The 24,950-nt window shown below is 42.8% G+C and overlaps 1 protein-coding gene across 1 annotated transcript in view; it reads left to right on the top strand.

Annotated features, from left to right (window-relative positions):
• EIF4E (eukaryotic translation initiation factor 4E) overlaps positions 1-24,950 on the top strand; it is a 48,922-nt gene that overhangs the window by 4,141 nt on the left and 19,831 nt on the right. The window contains exon 2 of the mRNA XM_069743610.1: positions 20,517-20,608. Within this exon, the coding sequence (XP_069599711.1) occupies positions 20,517-20,608 (92 nt within the window). The remainder of the gene's footprint in view (positions 1-20,516; positions 20,609-24,950) is intronic.

The raw sequence follows: 24,950 nt of genomic DNA, 5'->3' as shown, positions 1-24,950 counted from the left end.
CACTCCCGTTTTGTCATGCGCACTTGTATAAAGTTGGCTCAGAAGTTGTTCTACAGCCGTCTCCAACACCACTTTTTTATTCAACCACTGAAATGCCGCTGTGAAAATTGTTTACAGTGGCATTTGGTAAGGGTGGCGCCTTTTTTCCTGATCACCCACTGCTTGAGGGTTAGCATGGCACCTGGGGGTCCACTGAAGGGTCTTGTGGCTGCATCTTCATTTTCCCATGAAGCCTCATTCAGACTGAGCCTAATGGGAGTGAGGTTTTCACCATATGTCACATCATTGAACTGTTGCAGTAAATTGTGTAAGTGACCAAACAATTCTAGGTACAAGCGCCCTTGCAAGGCTAAAATATGAGAAACCTAAATTAAGCCTAAAGGTTAAAGTAGCCCCCTTTCTCAATCTAAAAATAAAGTACATCTGATATTTTACATGCATAAAAGTGCAAATTAACAAAAAATAAAATTATTAGACCCATTTGTTAAATGCAGTAAAAAGATGAAAATAAAAACATCAAAATGTTTTTTTGTTTTTTTTTTTACCACCTTGCCTGCCAAGAAGCGAGAGCTTTTTTTTTATTCAACTTCTTAGCCTTTTGTACAAAATGTTGCTAATAAAAACGGTCGATGGAAAATTGAGTTGTCCTACAAAATTGCAACACAAAATTAGTTTCAGTACCGAATATCAATAAAAAACTATATAAACTTTTTCTTTTTTTGTAATGCTACAGACTTGCAGAATCAACTTACTGGTTCATCTTTTATTTATTTTTTTCGCTTAATAAGCCTCTTAAAAACAAAAACCAGAAGTTGTTTTTTTTCTTTACTTTTTTTTTTTAAGTACTTGAAGTACTTTGCAAAAGTTTTAGGCAGGTGTGGAAAAAAAAATCTGAAAGGTAAGAATGATTTGAAATATAGAACTGGAAGGGTGCTTTCATATTGCTATCTTGCCCACATTCATTGGTCATGTCAGGGCTTGCATCCGGACCGCCTGCTAAACTGGATTCGGGCATATGATGCTCCGAAGGGGTCATCGACTGATTGTGCCAACAGTCAACGCGCGATCTGATGTTCATCTTTTTCATGTATACGTTCAAAAATGATGCATGTCTGCACATACGTTGACTGTTGGCACCATCATAGTCAATGGCCCAAATCCCGTTTTGCGGGGGGGATTTGGACGCAAATCCTGATGCGACACGCAAACGTTGGTAAGATCGCAATGTGACTGGGCCTTATTAGGCTACGTTCACTTTTGCGTTGTGCGCTGCTGCCTCGGCGACGCAACGCAAATAAAAACGCACGCAAAAACGCTGCGTCTTGCGACGCATGCGTCGTTTTTTGCCGAAATTTGGACACAAGAAAAATGCGACTTGTTGCGTTTTCTGCACCCGACGCTTGCGGCAAAAAAACCGCATGCGTCGCACAACGCATGTCCATTCATCCCCCATGTTAAATATAGGGACGCATGCGTCGCCCGACGCAAACACGCAAAACGCTAATGTGAACGTAGCCTTAGTTTATTTTTATCAATTACTAAAATACAAAGTGAATGAACCAAAGAGAAATGTAAATCCAAACAATATTTGGTGAGTGCCCTTTGCCGCCTTGACAGCATTGATCTTCTAGATGCTCAGTTTCTGAAGGAGTTTGGCACAGAGGTTGTTACAAACCTATATTGGAGAACAAACCACAGCTCTTTTGCCTAGTCATTAACCCCTCACAGACACGATGCTGAGATCAGGGCGCTGTGGAGGCCATCTTACCATTTCCAGCACTCATTGTTCTTCTTTACACTGAAGATGGTTCTTAATGACATTGGCTGCATGTTTGGGGTCGTCCCACTGCAAATTAAATTTTGAGCCAATCGGCTGCCTCCATGATTGTATTACATAATGGATAAGTATCTTCCTGTATATCTCGGCATTAAAGTGATAGCCCAAGATCCTATCCTGAAAGGTGGCAGATGAGGTTTAACAATGATAAATGTAAGGTTATACACATGGGAAGAAGGAATCAATGTCACCATTACACACTGAATGGGAAACCACTGGGTAAATCTGACAGGGAGAAGGACTTGGGGATCCTAGTTAATGATAAACTTACCTGGAGCAGCCAGTGCCAGGCAGCAGCTGCCAAGGCAAACAGGATCATGGGGTGCATTAAAAGAGGTCTGGATACACATGATGAGAGCATTATACTGCCTCTGTACAAATCCCTAGTTAGACCGCACATGGAGTACTGTGTCCAGTTTTGGGCACCGGTGCTCAGGAAGGATATAATGGAACTAGAGAGAGTACAAAGGAGGGCAACAAAATTAATAAAGGGGATGGGAGAACTACAATACCCAGATAGATTAGCGAAATTAGGATTATTTAGTCTAGAAAAAAGACGACTGAGGGGCGATCTAATAACCATGTATAAGTATATAAGGGGACAATACAAATATCTCGCTGAGGATCTGTTTATACCAAGGAAGGTGACGGGCACAAGGGGGCATTCTTTGCGTCTGGAGGAGAGAAGGTTTTTCCACCAACATAGAAGAGGATTCTTTACTGTTAGGGCAGTGAGAATCTGGAATTGCTTGCCTGAGGAGGTGGTGATGGCGAACTCAGTCGAGGGGTTCAAGAGAGGCCTGGATGTCTTCCTGGAGCAGAACAATATTGTATCATACAATTAGGTTCTGTAGAAGGACGTAGATCTGGGGATTTATTATGATGGAATATAGGCTGAACTGGATGGACAAATGTCTTTTTTCGGCCTTACTAACTATGTTACTATGTTATCCCAATATGTAGTAGGTATAATAATGTTGGCATTTACCACCAATTAGAAACGTAGTATAGTTTTTCTGATTCACTCTTTCCTCATGTGCAGGACCTTTAGGTATCCATGGTTACAACCACTAGCAACTCGCTGTCACTTTATCAGTGGATGTAACCATGGGTACCTAAGGTCCTGCAAAAAAAGTGTCAGTGAAAAACAAAGTTATGGCTCTTGGAAGAAGGACAAACCATTGTGAAAATGAAAATTGCTCGGTCATAAAGGGGTTAAATATACATCTAATCAGACTTGTAGATATATATTATACACATCATGAAAAAGAGAACATTTTATTTAAAGTGCTATTCCTATCTCCAAGGTCCTATCCTAATATGTAGTAGATGTAAGAATATTAGGAAATGCCTCCAGTTAGAAAGGTGGCATAGTTCTTCTGATTCGCTACGTTGCTTAAACCATGTACAGGGCATTGCAGTAGCTTGGGTATCCATGGTTACGACCACTAACATTAGTCACTAAGTGGTCGTAACCATGGATACCTAAGCTATTACAATGCCCTGCACATGCGGTAAGCGGCTTAACAAATCAGGAGAACTACACTACATTTCTAATAGGAGGCATTTGCTAATATTATTACATGTCACGGCAACTATGATCCCCAGCCGCTCAGGGATCATCCTCGTGTCACAGATGAAAGTCGTCAACGGAAGGGAATGAAGTTACAGGCTAATTTTCAGAATAACAAGATTCCCTGTTTATTAGAGATGTTAATACATATTTATACATTATCTTTATGGATGATACAAAAATTCAAGCATATCATTGCTTTGTAGCAACATCTTACTACTGATTGGTCAATAATTCAATCCTCTACGTAGTTGATTATTCATTTCTAATTAATGTGTTATAGGCTGCCATTTCAAGTATCTTATTAAAGAGGTGTGCGCACTGCCATGGGTGGTGTCTGAGCTAGGCTACGCATGCCTGCTCCAAGGCTACAAATAGAAACCTTCAGACTAACCCATAATGTTCAGAAATACTCTGAAGGTCAGTGCATGCTGAAAATGTATCTTCAGAAATTCAAACCTAAAACTATATCAATAGTACTTTATACAGAAAATGGATGTAATGTTAATTTCTAAGATGGATGCCAACATTACACCTACTACATATTGGCATAGGGTCTTGGAGATGGGAATACCCTTTTTAAGTAAAAAAAAAAAAAAAAAATCGCACAATGGTTGAAAGAATTCCATTTTGGGAATCCCCCTTTATGTACTGTAAATAGAATAGGAGATACTTTGCTGATCACTTGGGCTTGAGCTAAGAGCCATACAGGAATCCCGAGGACAGTGACTAGGTCCCACGGGGCCTCATCTTGAGTGAAATGCGGGAGCTCGTGCTCTGCCTTCCCTCCTTCCATTCATTGTCTTAATGACTACCAGAAATAACCAAGCCCTGTACTCTGTGCATAGGGTGATGTAGGAATCGGCCATTTTTTTGGCACGTTTTGATAGGGCTTGTGTAGACACAGCTGGGATGGTAGGGCAGCCATTTAACGGTTCCCCCTTACTTTTGCATCTAATATTTCATTTAGCCATCTAATTTGCTGTTTGGTTGTTGTCAGAGCCACTTATCTATGAGTAGTTTGTAATTTGCAGTCTTTATAGAAGAACAAGTAAATTTGAACAAAGGGCCCTCACTCTGTGTATTGCACTCTGTGACCAGTGGGAGGACAAAATGTATGTAAGGGATTGCCAACTATTAGGACAGCCCTACTCATTCCCCTCACTTGGTCCTGATTTAAAATAAAGCCTATACTGGCTTCCCCGTGGTGTCAGCACTGCGCCTCCCAGGGCTCTCGTGCGGTTGTCACTGGTGCCCAATCGGCTCTGGTGTCAGTCTCCACCTTCAGACAAATTGAGCATGAAGAGAAAGTCCAGGCTTTCTTCTGATTTTGGACTTCCTGCTGCTGATTTTGGTTAATTGGGAAGCGCACATTCCCAATGGCTCTTGTTTCTGCTACCAGGTTAGTTGGGCTACTGATTGGACAGATCCCAGCAATTTTATTCATTTACTTAATTAGCCTTTGAATAATACGATTTTAGTATAAGCTGAGTTTTCTCAATTTGGACTCTAGTTAATTTTAATGTTTTTTTTTACATTAATGTTCTCCTGTGTTACCACTGCTTTGCAACCAAGCAATTCTGCTTCATGCCCGCTCACATCATGTGGCAGTGCCTAACGGTGCTGGTTCCCTAGCTTTTCTTTGAAATAGTTTGAAGTGTGTTCCTTTTGCAACTGTCGCTGCAGATTGGACATACACACAGTGAGTCCATAGAATATAATGAGCCTTTCTTTTTTTAAATACATAACGTATATACTCAAGTATAAGCCGAGATTTTCAGGCCATTTTTTTTTTTAGGCTGAAAGTGCCCCTCTAGGCTTATACATGAGTCATTGTCCCAGGGGGGTCGGCAGGGGAGCGGCGGCTGTGACATACTTACCTGCTCTTGGCATGGTCCTTGCATCTCCAATGGTCTCCGGGCACTGACAGCTTCTTCCAGCGGTGAGTGGTCACATGGTACCGCTCATTACAGTAATGAATATGGACGGGACTCCACTCCCATAGGGGTGGAGCCGCATATTCATTACTGTAATGAGCGGTATCGGTGACCGCTCAACGCTGGAAGAAGCTGTCAGTGCCTGGAGAAGACCACCAGGGAAGCTGCCAGGGACCGCGCTGGGAGCAGGTGAGTATAATGGGGAGGGTGAGCAGCATTGCACGATATTCACCTGTCTTCCTTCCAGCACTGCTCAGTCTTCCACGTCCTCTGCTGTGACGCTCAGGTCAGAGGGCGCGATGACGTGGTTAGTGCGCACCCTCTGCCTGAATGTCAGTGCAGAAGACGCGGAAGACAGAGCGGCGGTGGAACGAGGACAGGTGGATATTGCAAGTGCTGGGGGCCTGAGCGATGAGAGGTGAGTACGTTTTTTTTTTTTTTTTTCTCAATCGCAGCAACAGCATATGGGGCAAATATCTCTATGGAGCATATTATGGGGCCATAATCAGCATTTGTGCAGCATTATATGGGGGAAAATGTGTCTATGGAGCATCTTATGGGGCCATTATTAACCTTAGTGCAGCATTATATGGGGCATATTTTAATATGGAGCATCTTATGGGGCCCATCATGAACTGTATGGAGCATTATATGGGGCTCCTGATTCAATATGGATAGTCAAAACACTTAACCTACTGATATCTCAATTAATTTTACTTTTATTGGTATCTATTTTTATTTTTGTAATTTACTGGTAGCTGCTGCATTTTCCACCCTAGGCTTATATTCAAGTCATTAAGTTCTCCCAGTTTTTTGTGGCAAATTTAGCTTATACTCTGGTCGGCTTATACTCGAGTATATTCGGTACATTCATTCAGTTAGCAAGACACTTGACTTTATCAACTAGTGTGGGTCCTAGATTACACTAGGAAATGTGCCTCCTCCACTGCTGCAGAAGCCTTAGGCATTCTTAATCCAATCTTTATTATAAATAGGTGGACATCATTTTAGTTTGGAGAAAGATGTTTGGGTTTTTTTCTTGCATATATCATTGGAATTGGTGTTTAGCCTGTTGTTCCCCATCAGCGGTGGATGAACTTATGCAGTGTCTCCGAGCTCTTTCCGATAGAGGATATAAGCACTGCTCTGATTCTGTCTGGCCAGTCTGGGTCCCTGTGCACCAGTGCCAGGCTACTGCTGGATTGACCCTTTGGACCACTGTTGGCTTGAACTGTATGCTCTCTGAGTCTGGAATATGAGGCAGCTTTCTCACTGCTGGTGCTCTCCATTTTTTAATATGCTACTTTTGAAGAAGCTTCCCCAGTTGTCTCCATGACTGCACACCTAAATTCAGTATTTTGTCCTGTAAAGTCATTAGACGGGCATTAGGGTGGAAACTTGGGATCCGTATTGCTGCTGAGACGCTATACTTCAGAATTCCGGATGTGGTCTTTAGGGTGAGGTGCATGTAGCATGTTCCCTGCTAAAGTTCCCCAGGTCTCATCATGTTGGGCACACATGAGAACGGGCTTGCACCGTCAGGATGAAATTTGTGCCAGGTGGTTGACACTAAGGACACATGGTTGGAGGTGGGCAGGCCGATGTCCTATAAGTCAGTAGACTGTGCTTAATGACTGTCAATAATTAAATCTTGCCACTATCAGTATCTAGATCCCCCACTAGGCTCTTAAAGTACCTTCACACATAACGATATCGTTAACGATATCGTTGCTTTTTGTGACGTAGCAACGATATCGTTAAGGAAATCGTTCTGTGTGACGGCGACCAACGATCAGGCCCCTGCTGGGAGATCGTTGGTCGCTGAGGAAAGTCCAGAACTTTATTTCGTCGCTGGACTCCCTGCAGACATCGCTGGATCGGCGTGTGTGACACCGATCCAGCGATGTCTTCACTGGTAACCAGGGTAAACATCGGGTTACTAAGCGCAGGGCCGCGCTTAGTAACCCGATGTTTACCCTGGTTACCAGCGTAAAAGTAAAAAAACAAACACTACATACTTACCTACCGCTGTCTGTACCCGGCGCTCTGCTTCTCTGCACTCCTCCTGCACTGGCTGTGAGCGTCGGTCAGCCGGAAAAAAACAGGGGTGACGTCACCGCTCTGCTTTCCGGCCGCTGTGCTCAGTCAGTGCAGGAGGAGTGCAGAGAAGCAGAGCGCCGGGGACAGACAGCGGTAGGTAAGTATGTAGTTTGTTTTTTTTACTTTTACGCTGGTAACCAGGGTAAACATCGGGTTACTAAGCGCGGCCCTGCGCTTAGTAACCCGTTGTTTACCCTGTTTACCCGGGGACCTCGGGATCGTTGGTCGCTGGAGAGCTGTCTGTGTGACAGCTCTCCAGCGACCAAACAGCGACGCTGCAGCGATCGACATAGTTGTCGGTATCGCTGCAGCGTCGCTGAGTGTGAAGGTACCTTTAGGGCTCACTCAGATATCTGTAGATTTTGGTCTGATATCTGACTGAATGAGCTCTTTCGAGGGTCAAAGCCCACAGTTGATACTGGTTCTGAATCTGCTGATTCTCCGCATGTCCATGATTAACCTGCTTGCAGGGAGATTGGGGCTCCCTGCTTCCTCTGTTTTGCTGCTCATCCACCTCCATTATATTCACTTAGGGAGACATGGTGTCATCTATTTCTTCCAAACCTAAATACTAAAAATGTCGAATATGCTATTAAAAATGACCATTATCGTGTGCTAAACATGTATGTAACTTTTTTAAATTTAATTTTTTTTTGCTTCTGTGTGTAAGATAAAGGTCCTTTTTAAGAGCATATTCAACAGAATTTGGAGCTTGACTGTATATACATCTAAAACCTCTCAATAAGTTTGAAGTTTGAATAGGCTGGAAACCATCAGCTGTAAAATTAACTGGAAAGGAAGCAGCAATTACAACAGTAGATCAAAAGGATGTTTATCTTCCAAACCATCAGTTTTCTCAGCAATTTCTTCTTGTGACCTAAAGGCAAGAATAGGGATTCTCTACTGTAAGGCTGTGTGCTCATTGAGTATTTGCTTGCAAAAATTTCTGCAAGGTTTCTCCATCTCTTGGCAGGAAAAAAGTGTGTTTTAGGTGCATTATTCATTTTTTTTTGTATGTGTTTTTGTACAGCAATGAGTGCTTTTTTTTTTTTGCTAAATAGATTAAAAAAAATGTTTTATGTAATTTCTTTATACAACACCACCTTTTTCATGCTGATGCAGTAGTAGGGCTTGGTGTCAGTTATCATTGACACCTAGCTCTAGGCTAAAGGTACTGTCACACATAATGATTTCTTTAACGATATCGTTGCTTTTTGTGACGTAGCAACTATATCGTTAACGAAATCGTTGTGTGACAGCGACCAACGATCAGGCCCCTGCTGGGAGATCGTTGGTCGCTGGGAGTGATCGGGACCTTTTTTTTGGTCGCTGATCACCCGCTGTCATCGCTGAATCGGCGTGTGTGACGCCGATCCAGCGATGTGTTCACTGGTAACCAGGGTGAATATCGGTTTACTAAGCGCAGGGTCGCGCTTAGTAACCCAATATTTACCCTGGTTACCATTGTAAATGTAAAAAAAAAAAAAAAAAACAGTACATACATTCCGATGTCTCACGTCCCTCGCCGTCAGCTTCCCGCACTGACTGTGAGCGCCGGCCATAAAGCACAGCGGTGACGTCACAGATGTGCTCTGCTTTACGGCCGGCCGGCGCTCAGTACTGAGGGTGTCAGGCTGACAGCTTTTCATTACTAAAGGTACCATTACACTAAACGATTTACCAACGATCACGACCAGCGATACTATGGAAGGTGGAGCCGCATATTCATTACTGTAATGGGCAGCACCACGTGACCGCTCATACTGGAGAAGCTGCGGCCAGGAGAGGACGCTGCGAGGGAGCCGGGTGAGTATTTTATTAACAGCGGGTGGGCGCACGGGGTGGGAGGGGGGTGGGGACAGGGATCTTTATTTTAAACGCGGGGGGGAGGGGGGAGCATTTTTCATATCTTTCCAGCCACACGGATGGCCTACATGAGCACACGGATAACTCCGGTACCGATTTTTTTTTTCGGTACCGGAATTATCTGGACGTGTGAGAGTGGCCTAATGGTAACCTGGGTGGTTCTTTCTGATGTATATTTGGGTTTTTCATTTTTAGTCCATTGTCAAGTCAATCTCCTCTGTTAGGGCTATTAGTAGCTGATGGCATAAAATGTTCTAGAGGTTTTTCAAAAGTGCCGTAGGTGAAAGCATTGTGTGGAAATCGTAACGTCTGCAACTTTACATGCTGCCAAGCAAATCATTTTTAGTCATTTGTTTGGTATTGTCGTGTTCGGCCTTGTGAATGTTGTTGCTTATTTGCAAGAGCGTCCTCTGCATTGTATAACAAATTTGACTTTTTGAGCTGTAAGTGTGCGCATCTCTATTCAGACCAACGCTGGCTTCAAAGTAGCTCTCCAGCAATTTTTATATGTAAAAATAAAGCTAAATCGCCAGCCATGTTCAAGGCTTGCTGTGATCTCTACCATTCCAGTGCGTTGAGCCACAGCGTCAAAAATGCAGCGTCCAGATGTTACAGCATAGTGGAGGGGATTTCATGAAATCCCGTCTCCACTATCCATTAAAAGATGCATGCGGCGGACCCGCGGTAACAGACATGCGGCGCGTCTTTTCAGAACGCAGCATGTCCCTACGTTGTTTACCAATAAGGACAAACAAAACACAGGTTAAATACCAAAAATTAACCCCTGTGCCCGTCAGGAGAGATTACAACGATAACGGTCTCGTACAAGCAATATATAAACCTATAAAAAAATGTACAAATCAGACCTCAAAATACAAAGAGATACCAAAAAACTTTATTAGAAGTACAATTCCAAGAAACAACAATGATGGTGATGTATACCAGTATATAAAAAACACCATAGACCTGAGGCACGTATTAAAATCAGTCCTTCCTGCCACATGTATAGATCTCCCATATCATAACAAATCATTCCGCCAAGTGGCATGTTTGACAGTATTCCCACGATACTACATCTCTAAAGTGGCAAGACAAGTAACACAAATCCAGCTACATTACCTCAGGTCTGATGGTGCCAGGGCTCCTACGCGCGTTTCGGCTGCGTGTGCCTTCTTCCGGGGGAGTCTACATTGCAGAAACAACGCAAGGACAGCGCAGGTGACCTGCCAGTGACCTCAGGTGCAGATTTGGTCAGGATTTTACCTGCATAATATCCTGACCACATCCTGATGCAATCCTGAACATGGACACATACCCTAACTGTACAATAACCACCAGATTCACATTTTTCCCCCATGATTTTATTCTACTGCAAATTTTGCCCATTTTGCAGTACATTGAATGGTACACTGAATGGGTATCACTCTGTAACTCGTCACCTGATAAATGTTATGGCTATATTTGGAAAAATATTTTGATTAGAACTGTGGATATAATGGTATTAAAATGAATTGATCGCAGAGGTGCTTTGGGGGGGGGAGCAGCAAACGATAACAGTCCGCCTTATATAACAAGGCTACATGTAATGCACATGTAGTGCTTTGTGTATAGGTATGAAAAGCACATCAGAATTAAAATAAAAAAAACTTAAACAATAGCTGATTTACTGATGACAAGGCATCTTTTTTTTTTTTTCTTCTTCTTCTTCTTCCAACTGTCATAACCATTATTTTTCCCTTTATACAGCTGGAATTATTTCTGTTGTAAGGAATGGTGTCATTAAAAATTACAGCTTGTCCCACAAAAAAGGCCATCATGCATCTGTCAACAAACATTTTTTTCAAAAAAAGATGGTTTTTGGAAGATGAGGAGAAACTAATATGCAAAAGTGAAAAATGATATGGTCCTTTAGAGAGTTAAATACCAGTTGAGTCTCCTCTTGACCTGTGAAGACTATTGTGTTTCTAGCAGGGTGATCATTTGTTAGGCAGTCAGAAACGAAACTTAGTTTCTGGGGATTTGGAGGTTTGAATCCTCCCTTTTTCTATGGCTTCCTGTGAGTCCTTCTTCCATGTGCTCCATGGAACCGAATGTGCAAGTAAACTCTGCTCCATTGTCCCATGGCACAAGGGCGGTGCACGTCTGACACCCCCTGAAGCAGTTTAGAGGTAACCAAACACTCCTTGTGCTATTCTGGTGAGAACAAAATACCACCTAACCTTTAACCCCTTAGTGATCTTTTTTTTTTTTTTTTTTTTTATAAATCTGACCAGTATCACTTTATGTAGCAATAACTCTGGAATTCATCAACATATTCCACTGATTTTGAGATTTTTTTTCATGGCACATTGTACTTTATGCTAATGGTAAATTTATAGGTCGCTATGTTTTGCCTTTATTCATAGAAATATCAGAAATGTAATAAAAATTACAAAAATTAGCTATTTTCAAACTATGATTATTCCTTAAATCCAGATAGTCATACCATACAAAAGCCTTAATAAATAACATTTCCCTCATACCTGCTTTACATCAGCTCCATTTGGAAAAAAAAAATTTATATAGCATTTTAGAAGGTTTAACAATGTAGCAATAATTTTTTCATTTTTTTCTTTCCAAGGAAATTTATAAAACTTATTTTAGGGACCAATTCAGTTTTTAAACCCCCCAAAAGTGACATCATTAAATTGCTTTCAGATAGTTTATTGACCCTTCAGGTGCTGTTCAGGAATTAATGCAAAGTGGCATGACAGGAATGAAGAATTGTATTTTTATCATCTAAATTTTTATAACGTCTGAACAGGCCGCTATAGCCAGCAGACTCTTAACCCTCCGTCACATACAATATTCGGACTAATGAGTTCACATACAATGTGCCTGTCAGGCGCCTGCTGGAAAAATACCTATAATATCTAATGTTTGCAATTTCAGTGCTCTAAAAGTGATCAGTGACCTTCATAGGGATGTAATAAAACATAATCAGTTGCAAAAAAAAACATTTACTTAACATAAAACTAATAACTATGAAATACAAACTTTTCAAAACTCCCGCCAAATAGTCCCCAGTTCGACTCTCTCAAAAAACATGTACAAAGAAAATTTTTGAACACAAACTTAATTTTAAGGTACCTTAAGTACTATTAAAAACATATTCAATCAGAAGTAGATGCTGAGGTTTCCCCAGAAAAGTCACACTTGCAGAGCAAATAGCAAGAATTACACACCATTTTTGCATGTGTCAGGCAAATTGCTTTATGACATTTGAGACATTCATAATTTGAAAGCCTTCTGGTTGCGCTTTCCATTTGGCAGGTGATGCATCTCCTTCTTTTGTGAGGTGGTGCAGATGGTGACTTTTCACCATCATCTTCTGGGCGGAACCTTTTGAGCTGAACTTGAAGGCGAGAGGGGATACCGATTGTTTTCACGCTTCTCCTGCGTAGCTCTCCAAGTACTAGTTCATGGGCCAATTTTTTCAGATACAATCGTCTACGGAGTGGTTCAAGCTTGTTTTCAAGATAAATTACTTGTGAATTTATACCACCCAAATTCAACATGGCAAAAAATATGACCATTGGCCAGCGTTTGATGTTTCTGCTGACGTTGAAAGTGGAGCACATCTGATCTGCTGTATCCACACCCCCTTTGGTGGCATTGTAAAATGTAATTATCTCCGGTTTTTTTTTCTGCCCCAGTCCCAGGATCGATGGCGGCATCATCATGAAGTGTTGATAGAAGTACGATTTTTTTGGCATGTGGTACATAGGAAACTAAAGCCTTTCCATTATGGAATGCAAACATACTGCTGTACTGTTGTCTCTCTTTCACACTTACAAACTGTGGCGGCAATTCCCTTTTGTTTTTTCTTACAGTTCCCACATATGACAGCTTCTGAATTTTCAGATAATCAATCAGATCACAACTTGTAAACCAATTGTCAGCTGTAATATTGCGACCCGATCCAAATAAGGGTTCAGCCAGTCTTTTTACAACATCAATGGGTTTGTTGCTCACACAGTAAGGACCTTCTGGTTGTTTTCCTGCATAAACTTCCAGGTTGTAAGTGTAGGTCTTACTGGCATCAACAAGGGCATAAATTTTTATTCCATATTTGTTTGGCTTTGATGGAATATATTGACGAAAGGCACATCTACCACGAAAACCAGGGAGCATTTCGTCAATAGTGAGATTCTCTCCAGGGTAATAACTTTGTTTACAGTTTACAACAAATCTTTGAAATATATCACGAATTGGAGCAAGTCGGTCATGTGTTTTGCGTTCGGTTCGGGTAGTTCTGTCGTCAAACCGAAGGCAACGAATTAGAATCTTGAATCTGTTTATGGACATATTCAAGAAAAAACACCAAAAACAGGCAAAGATGCTTACCTGTCTAAACAGGCCTCAATACAAATGCACAAGCAGGGTGCAGCGGACCCAAACAAAATAGCAAATGCACAGGTGCGATACCTAATGAAACAGCCAGCCTTCAATAAGGGTTTGCAGCTGGGCCCGAATTGTTCTGTACACTGTGGCCTCTGTTCACACAGGATGCATTTTAGCACTGGGCAGCCCGCCATATGGCGTCATTAATAGGCTGCAGCCAGACGCTTTGCATTCCTTGTGTGAACACGCCACATACAGAGTATTTTATCTTAGTGCATTGGTGTACCACACGGCCAAACCCTTATTGAAGGCTGGCTGTTTCATTAGGTATCGCACCTGTGCATTTGCTATTTTGTTTGGGTCCGCTGCACCCTGCTTGTGCATTTGTATTGAGGCCTGTTTAGACAGGTAAGCATCTTTGCCTGTTTTTGGTGTTTTTTTTTTGTTTATGGACATAACAAGGCTAAATTTTTCAACTCCATCCCCATCTTTACCCCAAAGTTCCTCCAAACTTTGTCTATTTGCCCTATAAGCTCCTGCAAGGTACAGTAATCCAAAAAAAGCACGCAGTTCTATTTCATCTGTGGGCTTGATGGTTCTGTTGCAGATGTACTTGTCCTTTATAATGTCTATATATTGGTTGGTATATGTGACAATAGAGTCCAGAATGTCATCTGTAAATGTACTGTTCCAGCATTCAACTGCAGTTTTTGCATTACGTGCAGTTCCTATTACTGCAGGAAGGTGAGTAATAATGTTTAAAGGTTCCCTACGTTTTTTCTGGAATGGCTTCTTGTTCCATTTAGTATTTTTATCTTTTCCAATATAATATGATCCAACTTCTTCATCCTCACCACTGTCACCATCTTGCTCTGTTTCAGAATCCAGGACACATTCTTCCACCTCATCATGAGAATCAATCTCACTTTCCTCTCCTAAATCCTCATTCAGTGTGAGGTCTCTATCATCTAACAGCATGTTTACTTCCTCAACATCAAGTTGTTTGGATAAATTGTACATTTTCCTCTCCATTTCAGCAGATAATCTGAAGCAAGAGAAGGAATACCGTATATACTCGAGTATAAGCCGAGATTTTCAGCCCATTTTTTTGGGCTGAAAGTCCCCCTCTCGGCTTATACTCGAGTCATATACCCGGGTGTCAGCAGGGGAGGAGGAGGGGGGGATGTGTAGTTATACTTACCTGCTCCCAGCGCGGTCCCTGCAGTCCCTGGCTTCTCCGGCGCTGCAGATTCTTCCTGCACTGAGCGGTCACATGGCACCGCTCATTACAGAAATGAATAGGCAGCTCCACCCCCATAGGGGAGGAGCCGCATATTCATTGCTGTAAATGATCGGTGCCATGTGACCGCTCAATTACAGGAAGAAGCTGCAGCGCCGGAGAAGCCAGGGACTGCAGGGACCGCGCCGCAGCAGGTAAGGGGAGCGCAGCGCTGCGCGATATTTACCTGCTCCTCGCTCCGGCTCCGTCTGCAGCGTCCTCTAGCAATGACGCTCAGGTTAGAGGGCGCTGTGACGTAGTCAGTGCGCGCCCTCTGCTGAGCGTCAGTGCTGGAGACGGAGCCGCAGAGGAGCAGGTAATTATTGAAAGCGCCGGCGTCCTGAGAAGAGAGGTGAGTATGATTTTTTTTTTTTTTTTTTTTTTATTGCAGCACCAGCAGCATTCTAAGGAGCACCTATGGGGCCATAAAGGTGCAGAGCATATAAGGGGCACAGCATTATAAGGAGCACCTATGGGGCCATAAAGGTGCAGAGCATATAAGGGGCACAGCATTATAAGGAGCATCTATGGGGCCATAAAGGTGCAGAGCATATATGGGGCACAGCATTATAAGGAGCACCTATGGGGCCATAAAGGTGCAGAGCATATATGGGGCACAGCATTATAAGGAGCACCTATGGGGCCATAAAGGTGCAGAGCATATAAGGGGCACAGCATTATAAGGAGCATCTATGGGGCCATAAAGGTGCAGAGCATATAAGGGGCACAGCATTATAAGGAGCACCTATGGGGCCATAAAGGTGCAGAGCATATATGGGGCACAGCATTATAAGGAGCACCTATGGGGCCATAAAGGTGCAGAGCATAAATGGGGCACAGCATTATAAGGAGCACCTATGGGGCCATAAAGGTGCAGAGCATATATGGGGCACAGCATTATAAGGAGCACCTATGGGGCCATAAAGGTGCAGAGCATATAAGGGGCACAGCATTATAAGGAGCACCTATGGGGCCATAAAGGTGCAGAGCATATATGGGGCACAGCATTATAAGGAGCACCTATGGGGCCATAAAGGTGCAGAGCATAAATGGGGCACAGCATTATAAGGAGCACCTATGGGGCCATAAAGGTGCAGAGCATATATGGGGCACAGCATTATAAGGAGCACCTATGGGGCCATAAAGGTGCAGAGCATATATGGGGCACAGCATTATAAGGAGCATCTATGGGGCCATAATCAAAGGTGCAGAGCATTCTATATAGCACAGTTGTATATGGAGCATCTATGGGGCAATAATGAACGGTATGGAGCATCTATTTTTATTTTTGAAATTCACCGGTAAATGCTGCATTTTCTACCCTAGGCTTATACTCGAGTCAATAAGTTTTCCCAGTTTTTTGTGGCAAAATTAGGGGGGTCGGCTTATACTCGGGTCGGCTTATACTCGAGTATATACGGTATGTTAGGGAACTACTGTATATGCCTGAGCAGCACACTTTCTTTTATAAAATCTCCCTTATTTCTATGAAATATCCTCACATTTTGTGCTATACATTCATAAAACAAGCTAAATAAACTATTGTGATGAATAAAAACATAAAATACCAACCTTACTGAATGTGACGTATTCACATACAATGAGCCTGAGAGATCTGTGCAGCTATATCCTCTCCCCTGAAGCTCTGAAATCCAACTGTGATATCAGGTTTCACAGACCTTCAAGAGACAGGAGACTACCTGGAGGGAGGGGGTTTCCTCACAATCTGGTGAGGAAGGAGAAATGAAAGTAAAAGAGAAGCGCCTGTCAGATCAGTTGTATGTGACGGAGGGTTAAGGCCGTTATTTGGCGGTGAATTGCCATGGGTAACATCAGGACTACACAATCAAGATCTCAGGGTGTTGATGGGGTTAGAGACAGAGCCCCCACACTGTTAACCATCTACATGCTGTAGCCATTATTGACAGCAGCATAGAAGGGTTTAAATGGCTATAGCTGGTACCAACACTGTGGCATTTAATTCTGATTTTTCCCATGGGTCTTGTCTCATAAATGTTATAATGATCTTTTCCATGTCTTATACAGTATTGAACTTTCCTAAATCCTAATCGCATGCACCACACCTCATACAGCACTGAACTCTCCTAAATCATAATAATGTGGACCATACCTTGTATAGCACTGAACTCTCCTATATCCTAATCACATGGTCCACTTCTTGTACTGTACCGCTCTCCTATGACCTAATAACATGGTCCACACCTCACAGTACTGAACTCTCCTATATCCTAATCCCGTGGTCCACACCTCACAGTACTGAACTCTCCTATATCCTAATCCCGTGGTCCACACCTCACAGTACTGAACTCTCCTATATCCTAATCCCGTGGTCCACACCTCACAGTACTGAACTCTCCTATATCCTAATCCCGTGGTCCACACCTCACAGTACTGAACTCTCCTATATCCTAATCCCGTGGTCCACACCTCACAGTACTGAACTCTCCTATATCCTAATCCCGTGGTCCACACCTCACAGTACTGAACTCTCCTATATCCTAATCCCGTGGTCCACACCTCACAGTACTGAACTCTCCTATATCCTAATCCCGTGGTCCACACCTCACAGTACTGAACTCTCCTATATCCTAATCCCGTGGTCCACACCTCACAGTACTGAACTCTCCTATATCCTAATCCCGTGGTCCACACCTCACAGTACTGAACTCTCCTATATCCTAATCCCGTGGTCCACACCTCACAGTACTGAACTCTCCTATATCCTAATCCCGTGGTCCACACCTCACAGTACTGAACTCTCCTATATCCTAATCCCGTGGTCCACACCTCACAGTACTGAACTCTCCTATATCCTAATCCCGTGGTCCACAACTCACAGTACTGAACTCTCCTATATCATAATCACATGGTCCACTTCTTGTACTGTACCGCTCTCCTATGTCCTAATAACATGGTCCACGCCTCACAGTACTGAACTCTCCTATATCCTAATCCCGTGGTCCACACCTCACAGTACTGAACTCTCCTATATCATAATCACATGGTCCACTTCTTGTACTGTACCGCTCTCCTATGTCCTAATAACATGGTCCACGCCTCACAGTACTGAACTCTCCTATATCCTAATCCCGTGGTCCACACCTCACAGTACTGAACTCTCCTATATCATAATCACATGGTCCACTTCTTGTACTGTACCGCTCTCCTATGTCCTAATAACATGGTCCACGCCTCACAGTACTGAACTCTCCTATGTCCTAATAACATGGTCCACACCTCATAGTGCTGAACTCTCCTATATCCTAATCAAGTGGTCCGTGCCTCCATACAGTACTGAACTCTTTATTCCTAATCACATGATCCACACATTGTACAGTACTGAACTTTCCTAAATCATAATCATGTGGTCCACACCTCATACCAGGGCTTTGAAGTCAGTAAGCCAAACCTCCAACTCCTCAATTTTCCTGACTCTCGGTTCTGACTCCACAGCACTAGTCACTACTGAGCATGTACATAAAGTGCAGCACAGATTAATCTCCACCAAGAGCCCAGATCCTTAGATCAGGAACAGTACAGACATTTTAAGGGCATTTCATAACTTTCCCAAATTCTTATGAAAACCTTTACATCACATCCTGCATTGTACTGCTGTACCCAATTTATTATATATTTTAGGAGTCTGAGTCAGTCCATTTTATAAAAACTCCACCAAAATGGACACACAGACTCCTCAGCCCTGCGTACAGTACCAGACTCCTATATCTTAATCAAGTGGTCTGCGTCTCATGCACTACTGAACTTTTATTTCCTAATCTTATGATCCACGCCTTCTACAGCACTGAACTCTCCTGTATCCTAATAATGTGGTCTACTCCTTGTACTAAACTCTCCTATATCCTAATCACGTATCCACTCCTCGTACCAGGGCTGTGGAGTCGGTAAGCCAAATCTCCGACTCCTCAATTTTCCTGACACTGGTCACTACTGAGCATGCATATAAATTGTAGCACAGATTCATCTCCACTAAAAGCCGAGATCCTTAGATCAGGAACAGAACAGGCATTTTATAACTATACCAAATTCTTATGAAAACCTTTACAGCACATCCTGCATTGTACTGCTGTACCCAATTTATTATATATTTTAGGAGTTGGAGACGGTCCATTTTATACTGACAGACTACCAAAATGGAAACAGAACTTCGACTGACCAGGACATTTCATAACTATACCAAATTGTTATGAAAACCTTTACAGCACGTCCTGTATTGTACTGCTGTACCCTATTTATTTTGTGTTTTAGGAGGGTTGTTGGTCCATTTTATACTGACAACAGTGGACACAACCTCCCAACTCCTCAGCCTTGCCTTGTTCAGTACTGAACTCTCATGTATTCTAATCACGTGGTCCACATCTCCTGCATGACTGAACTTTTATATAAAAACGGGTAAAGGGACGGGGAAGGTCAGCTCAAAGTATTGATACACGTTGTTGGATATGTATAGTTCGCACGGGGCCGTCCAAGTCTGGGACACAAGCAGCAAAGGAAGAAAAATGTGTCTCCAGTGACGAAATTGGCACAAAAGCAGTAATAAAAATTAAAAACTTGGCTTTTATTTAATCCATTAAAAATGATACAGCCAAGGTAGGTAACCAAAAGACAATCCACATGTGACAAACCGACGCGTTTCAGCAAGGAGCCTTATTCATTGTGTATATGCTGAAGAAATCCAATTTGTGTAATTGGGGTTTGATTTTTATAATCATAGCTTTGTGCATTAGGCCAGGACGGTGGGTAGTCTCTTCTGCTCTCACGCCGTCCTAGCTGCAGGTGGCGCTTGCGCACATTGATCTCACGGCGGTCTTCAGTAAAGTGGCGGCGCATGCAGAAGTTGAGATCCCTGCTTGTCATTGGGCGGAGATCTACATCTGGACCACCATTGGACACTGGATTATTTACACTGGGATGAAAATCATTGTTGTCAACTGCACCTCGGCCTATGTAAGCAGGGACTGTGCCTCCTACAACATGCATGTGGGGGCAGTGTGATTGCGTTAGCTATCGCTAAGACAAATGCATCCTCTGAATGGAGGAAGACTGGTAATACTTCTTCCCTACTCCTCTGTTTATTCTAAGCGATGCATGCTACTCTATGAATTGACTCTTGACAAAGTGTCATCAGTTGGCTCGTTCTCAGGATATAGTCTACGACTGAGATTGGAAGACCTCTGAAAAGCTCTGAGTTTTTCTAACATTGACATTTTGAGTTTTTCCTCCTATTCCAAGTAGTGTAGAAGCAGTACACACATGGAGAGGACAAAGCATTAAGGCGTAACATACTGTATAAATCGAGGTTTTCAAAATGTTGTATGGTTTGGGTTTTTTTTCTCCATAAAACCATCTATTCTATGATTCTTGATTCCACAACTTCTCATTCTTGAGGTTCGTTTCAATGATGAGTGTGTATGTGCTAGTTTTATGTTTTACTGACATTGGTGACAAGACTGTGGATACAAATGATTTTCTTTTTATGTAACCTTGTTACTTTCTTTGTAGGAAACTGTCAATACTCAAGAAGAAGAAAAAGCAGAGACTGGTCAGGAGATTGTAAACCCTGAGCACTACATTAAGCATCCACTACAGAACAGGTACAATAAGTCACATTAAGGCTGGAATAACACAGAAGTGAATCCCAAAAAGATGGAGAAATTGTCTCTTCAGTTGTCTATCCATTTCAAAGCTTTATCTTTTTTTTTTTTTTTTTTTTTTCTTTTTTTCAGGCCTGCGTCATACTATTAAGAGGATATCTCTAACCATCCTAATAGTATGTCACTGTGAAGGCATTGGTTGTGTCTGAAATCTCTCTTGTGGGTGCTGGATGAATGCTATAACGAACACCCTGCCCTAATAGATGAGCAGTAGCCAAGGTCTTACGTGCTGTGGTCTGTGCTGATCATAGCATCTAGGTAGTTAGCAGGGTGGATGGCTTCCTCCGTCAGCCCAGCCACCTAACAATAGCATCCAGAATCAAGCCTTGATAGGCTTTGTCAATGTACTGACTGGCATAATGCATTCTACAAGCAATCCGGATCATATCTCCAAGATACCTTTTAGGACAAAATAAGGTTTTATAAATTTAAAAAAAAATTCTGAAGGACAAAACTGCAATTGTCATTAAAGGGACCTTGTTACTTGGTTTTCCCTATCTAAACTAAAGCCACCATCTTTCTCTTCTTGTACCGCAGTCCAGCATTCTATAGAAGTTCCCATGGGTATCCAAAAAATACTTTTTATATTTCTCCTGTGCTATAAGCTAATTGACACACCACGGTCCAATGTGTGTTCCTGGTCTTTGCTTTGCTCTGTAACAAAAAAGTGATGACAGGTTCCCTTTAACCCCTTCATGACCCAGCCTATTTTGACCTTAAAGACCTTGCCGTTTTTTGCAATTCTGACCAGTGTCCCTTTATGAGGTAATAACTCAGGAACGCTTCAACGGATCCTAGCGGTTCTGAGATTGTTTTTTCGTGACATATTGGGCTTCATGTTAGTGGTAAATTTAGGTCAATAAATTCTGCGTTTATTTGTGATAAAAACGGAAATTTGGCGAAAATTTCGCAATTTTCACATTTTGAATTTTTATTCTGTTAAACCAGAGAGTTATGTGACACAAAATAGTTAATAAATAACATTTCCCACATGTATACTTTACATCAGCACAATTTTGGAAACAAAATGTTTTTTTGCTAGGAAGTTATAAGGGTTAAAATTTGACCAGCGATTTGTCATTTTTACAACGAAATTTACAAAACCATTTTTTTTAGGGACCACCTCACATTTGAAGTCAGTTTGAGGGGTCTATATGGCTGAAAATACCCAAAAATGACTCCATTCTAAAAACTGCACCCCTCAAGGTACTCAAAACCACATTCAAGAAGTTTATTAACCCTTCAGGTGCTTCACAGCAGCAGAAGCAACATGGAAGGAAAAAATGAACATTTAACTTTTTAGTCACAAAAATTATCTTTTAGCAACAATTTTTTTTATTTTCCCAATGGTAAAAGGAGAAACTGAACCACGAAAGATGTTGTCCAATTTGTCCTGAGTACGCTGATACCTCATATGTGGGGGTAAACCACTGTTTGGGCGCACGGCAGGGCTTGGAAGGGAAGGAGCGCCATTTGACTTTTTGAATGAAAAATTGGCTCCACTCTTTAGCGGACACCATGTCACGTTTGGAGAGCCCCCGTGTGCCTAAAAATTGGAGCTCCCCCACAAGTGACCCCATTTTGGAAACTAGACGCCCCAAGGAACTTGTCTAGATGCATAGTGAGCACTTTGAACCCCCAGGTGCTTCACAAATTGATCCGTAAAAATGAAAAAGTACTTTTTTTTCACAAAAAAATTCTTTTAGCCTCAATTTTTTCATTTTCACATGGGCAACAGGATAAAATGGATCCTAAAATCTGTTGGGCAATTTCTCCTGAGTACGCCGATGCCTCATATGTGGGGGTAAACCACTGTTTGGGCACATGGTAAGGCTCGGAAGGGAAGGAGCGCCATTTGACTTTTTGAATGAAAAATTATTTCCATCGTTAGCGGACACCATGTCGCGTTTGGAGAGCTCCTGTGTGCCTAAACATTGGCGCTCCCCCACAAGTGACCCCATTTTGGAAACTAGACCCCCCAAGGAACTTATCTAGATGCATATTGAGCACTTTAAACCCCCAGGTGCTTCACAGAAGTTTATAACGCAGAGCCATGAAAATAAAAAATAATTTTTCTTTCCTCAAAAATGATTTTTTAGCCTGGAATTTCCTATTTTGCCAAGGATAATAGGAGAAATTGGACCCCAAATATTGTTGTCCAGTTTGTCCTGAGTACGCGGATACCCCATATGTGGGGGTAAACCACTGTTTGGGCGCACGGCAGGGCTCTGAAGGGATGGCACGCCATTTGGCTTTTTAAATGGAAAATTAGCTCCAATCATTAGCGGACACCATGTCACGTTTGGAGAGCCCCTGTGTGCCTAAACATTGGAGATCCCCCAGAAATGACCCCATTTTGGAAACTAGACCCCCAAAGGAACTAATTTAGATGTGTGGTGAGCACTTTGAACCCCCAAGTGCTTCATAGAAGTTTATAATGCAGAGCCGTGAAAATAATAAATACGTTTTCTTTCCTCAAAAATAATTATTTAGCCCAGAATTTTTTATTTTCCCAAGGGTTACAGGAGAAATTGGACCCCAAAAGTTGTTGTCCAGTTTCTCCTGAGTACGCTGATACCCCATGTGTGGGGGTAAACCACTGTTTAGGCACACGTCGGGGCTCAGAAGGGAAGTAGTGACTTTTGAAATGCAGACTTTGATGGAATGGTCTGCGGGCGTCACATTGCGTGTGCCTAAACAGTAGAACCCCCCCACAAGTGACCCCATTTTAGAAACTATACCCCCCAAGGAACTCATCTAGATATGTGGTGAGCACTTTGAACCCCCAAGTGCTTCACAGACGTTTACAACGCAGAGCCGTGAAAATAAAAAATCATTTTTCTTTCCTCAAAAATGATGTTTTAGCAAGCATTTTTTTATTTTCACAAGGGTAACAGGATAAATTGGACCCCAGTAATTGTTGCGCAGTTTATCCTGAGTATGCTGGTACCCCATATGTGGGGGTAAACCACTGTTTGGGCACACGTCAGGGCTCGGAATTGAGGGAGCACCATTTGACTTTTTGAATACGAGATTGGCTGGAATCAATGGTGGCGCCATGTTGCGTTTGGAGACCCCCTGATGTGCCTAAACAGTGGAAACCCCTCAATTCTAACTCCAACACTAACCCCCCCCCCCCACACCCCTAACCCTAATCCCAACTGTAGCCATAACCCTAACCACAACCCTAATTCCAACCCTAACCCTAAGGCTATGTGCCGACGTTGCGGATTCGTGTGAGATTTTTCAGCATCATTTTTGAAAAATCAGCGGGTAAAAGGCACTGCGTTTTACCTGCGGATTTTCCGCGGATTTCCAGTGTTTTTTGTGCGGATTTCACCTGCGGATTCCTATTGGTGTAAAACGCTGCGGAATCCGCACAAAGAATTGACATGCTGCGGAAAATACAACGCAGCGTTTCCGCGCGGTATTTTCCGCACCATGGGCACAGCGGATTTGGTTTTTCATATGTTTACATGGTACTGTAAACCTGATGGAACACTGCTGCGAATCCGCAGCCAAATCCGCACCGTGTGCACATAGCCTAATTCTAAAGCCTAATTCTAAAGGTATGTGCACACGCTGCAGAAAACGCTGCGGATCCGCAGCAGTTTCCCATGAGTTTACAGTTCAATGTAAACCAAGGGAAACAAAAATCGCTGTACACATGCTGCGGAAAAACTGCACGGAAACGCAGCGGTTTACATTCCGCAGCATGTCACTTCTTTGTGCGGATTCCGCAGCGGTTTTACAACTGCTCCAATAGAAAATCGCAATTGTAAAACCGCAGTGAAATGCGCAGAAAAAAACGCGGTAAATCCGCCATAAATCCGCAGCGGTTTAGCACTGCGGATTTATCAAATCCGCAGCGGAACAATCCGCAGAGGACCAGAATACGTGTGCGCATACCGAAACCCTAACCCTAACCTAACATTAGTGGGAAAAAAAAAAATTTCTTTTTTTATTGTCCCTACCTATGGGGGTGACAAAGGGGGGGGGGGGGGGGGTCATTTATTATTTTTTTTATTTTGATCACTGTGATAGATTATATCTCAGTGATCAAAATGCACTTTGGAACGAATCTGCCGGCCGGCAGATTCGGCGGGCGCACTGCGCATGCGCCCGCCATTTTGGAAGATGGCGGCGCCCAGGGAGAAGACGGACGGAGCTCGGCAGGATCGGTAAGTATGATGGGGTGGGGAAATCGGAGCACGGGGGGGGGGTGGAACGGAGCACGGGGGGGGTGGATCGGAGTGCAGGGGGGGTGATTGGAGCACGGGGG

Source organism: Ranitomeya imitator, chromosome 1, assembly GCF_032444005.1.
Source record: "Ranitomeya imitator isolate aRanImi1 chromosome 1, aRanImi1.pri, whole genome shotgun sequence".
Classification (NCBI taxonomy): domain Eukaryota; kingdom Metazoa; phylum Chordata; class Amphibia; order Anura; family Dendrobatidae; genus Ranitomeya; species Ranitomeya imitator.
This window is presented reverse-complemented; position numbering and strand designations above follow the sequence as displayed.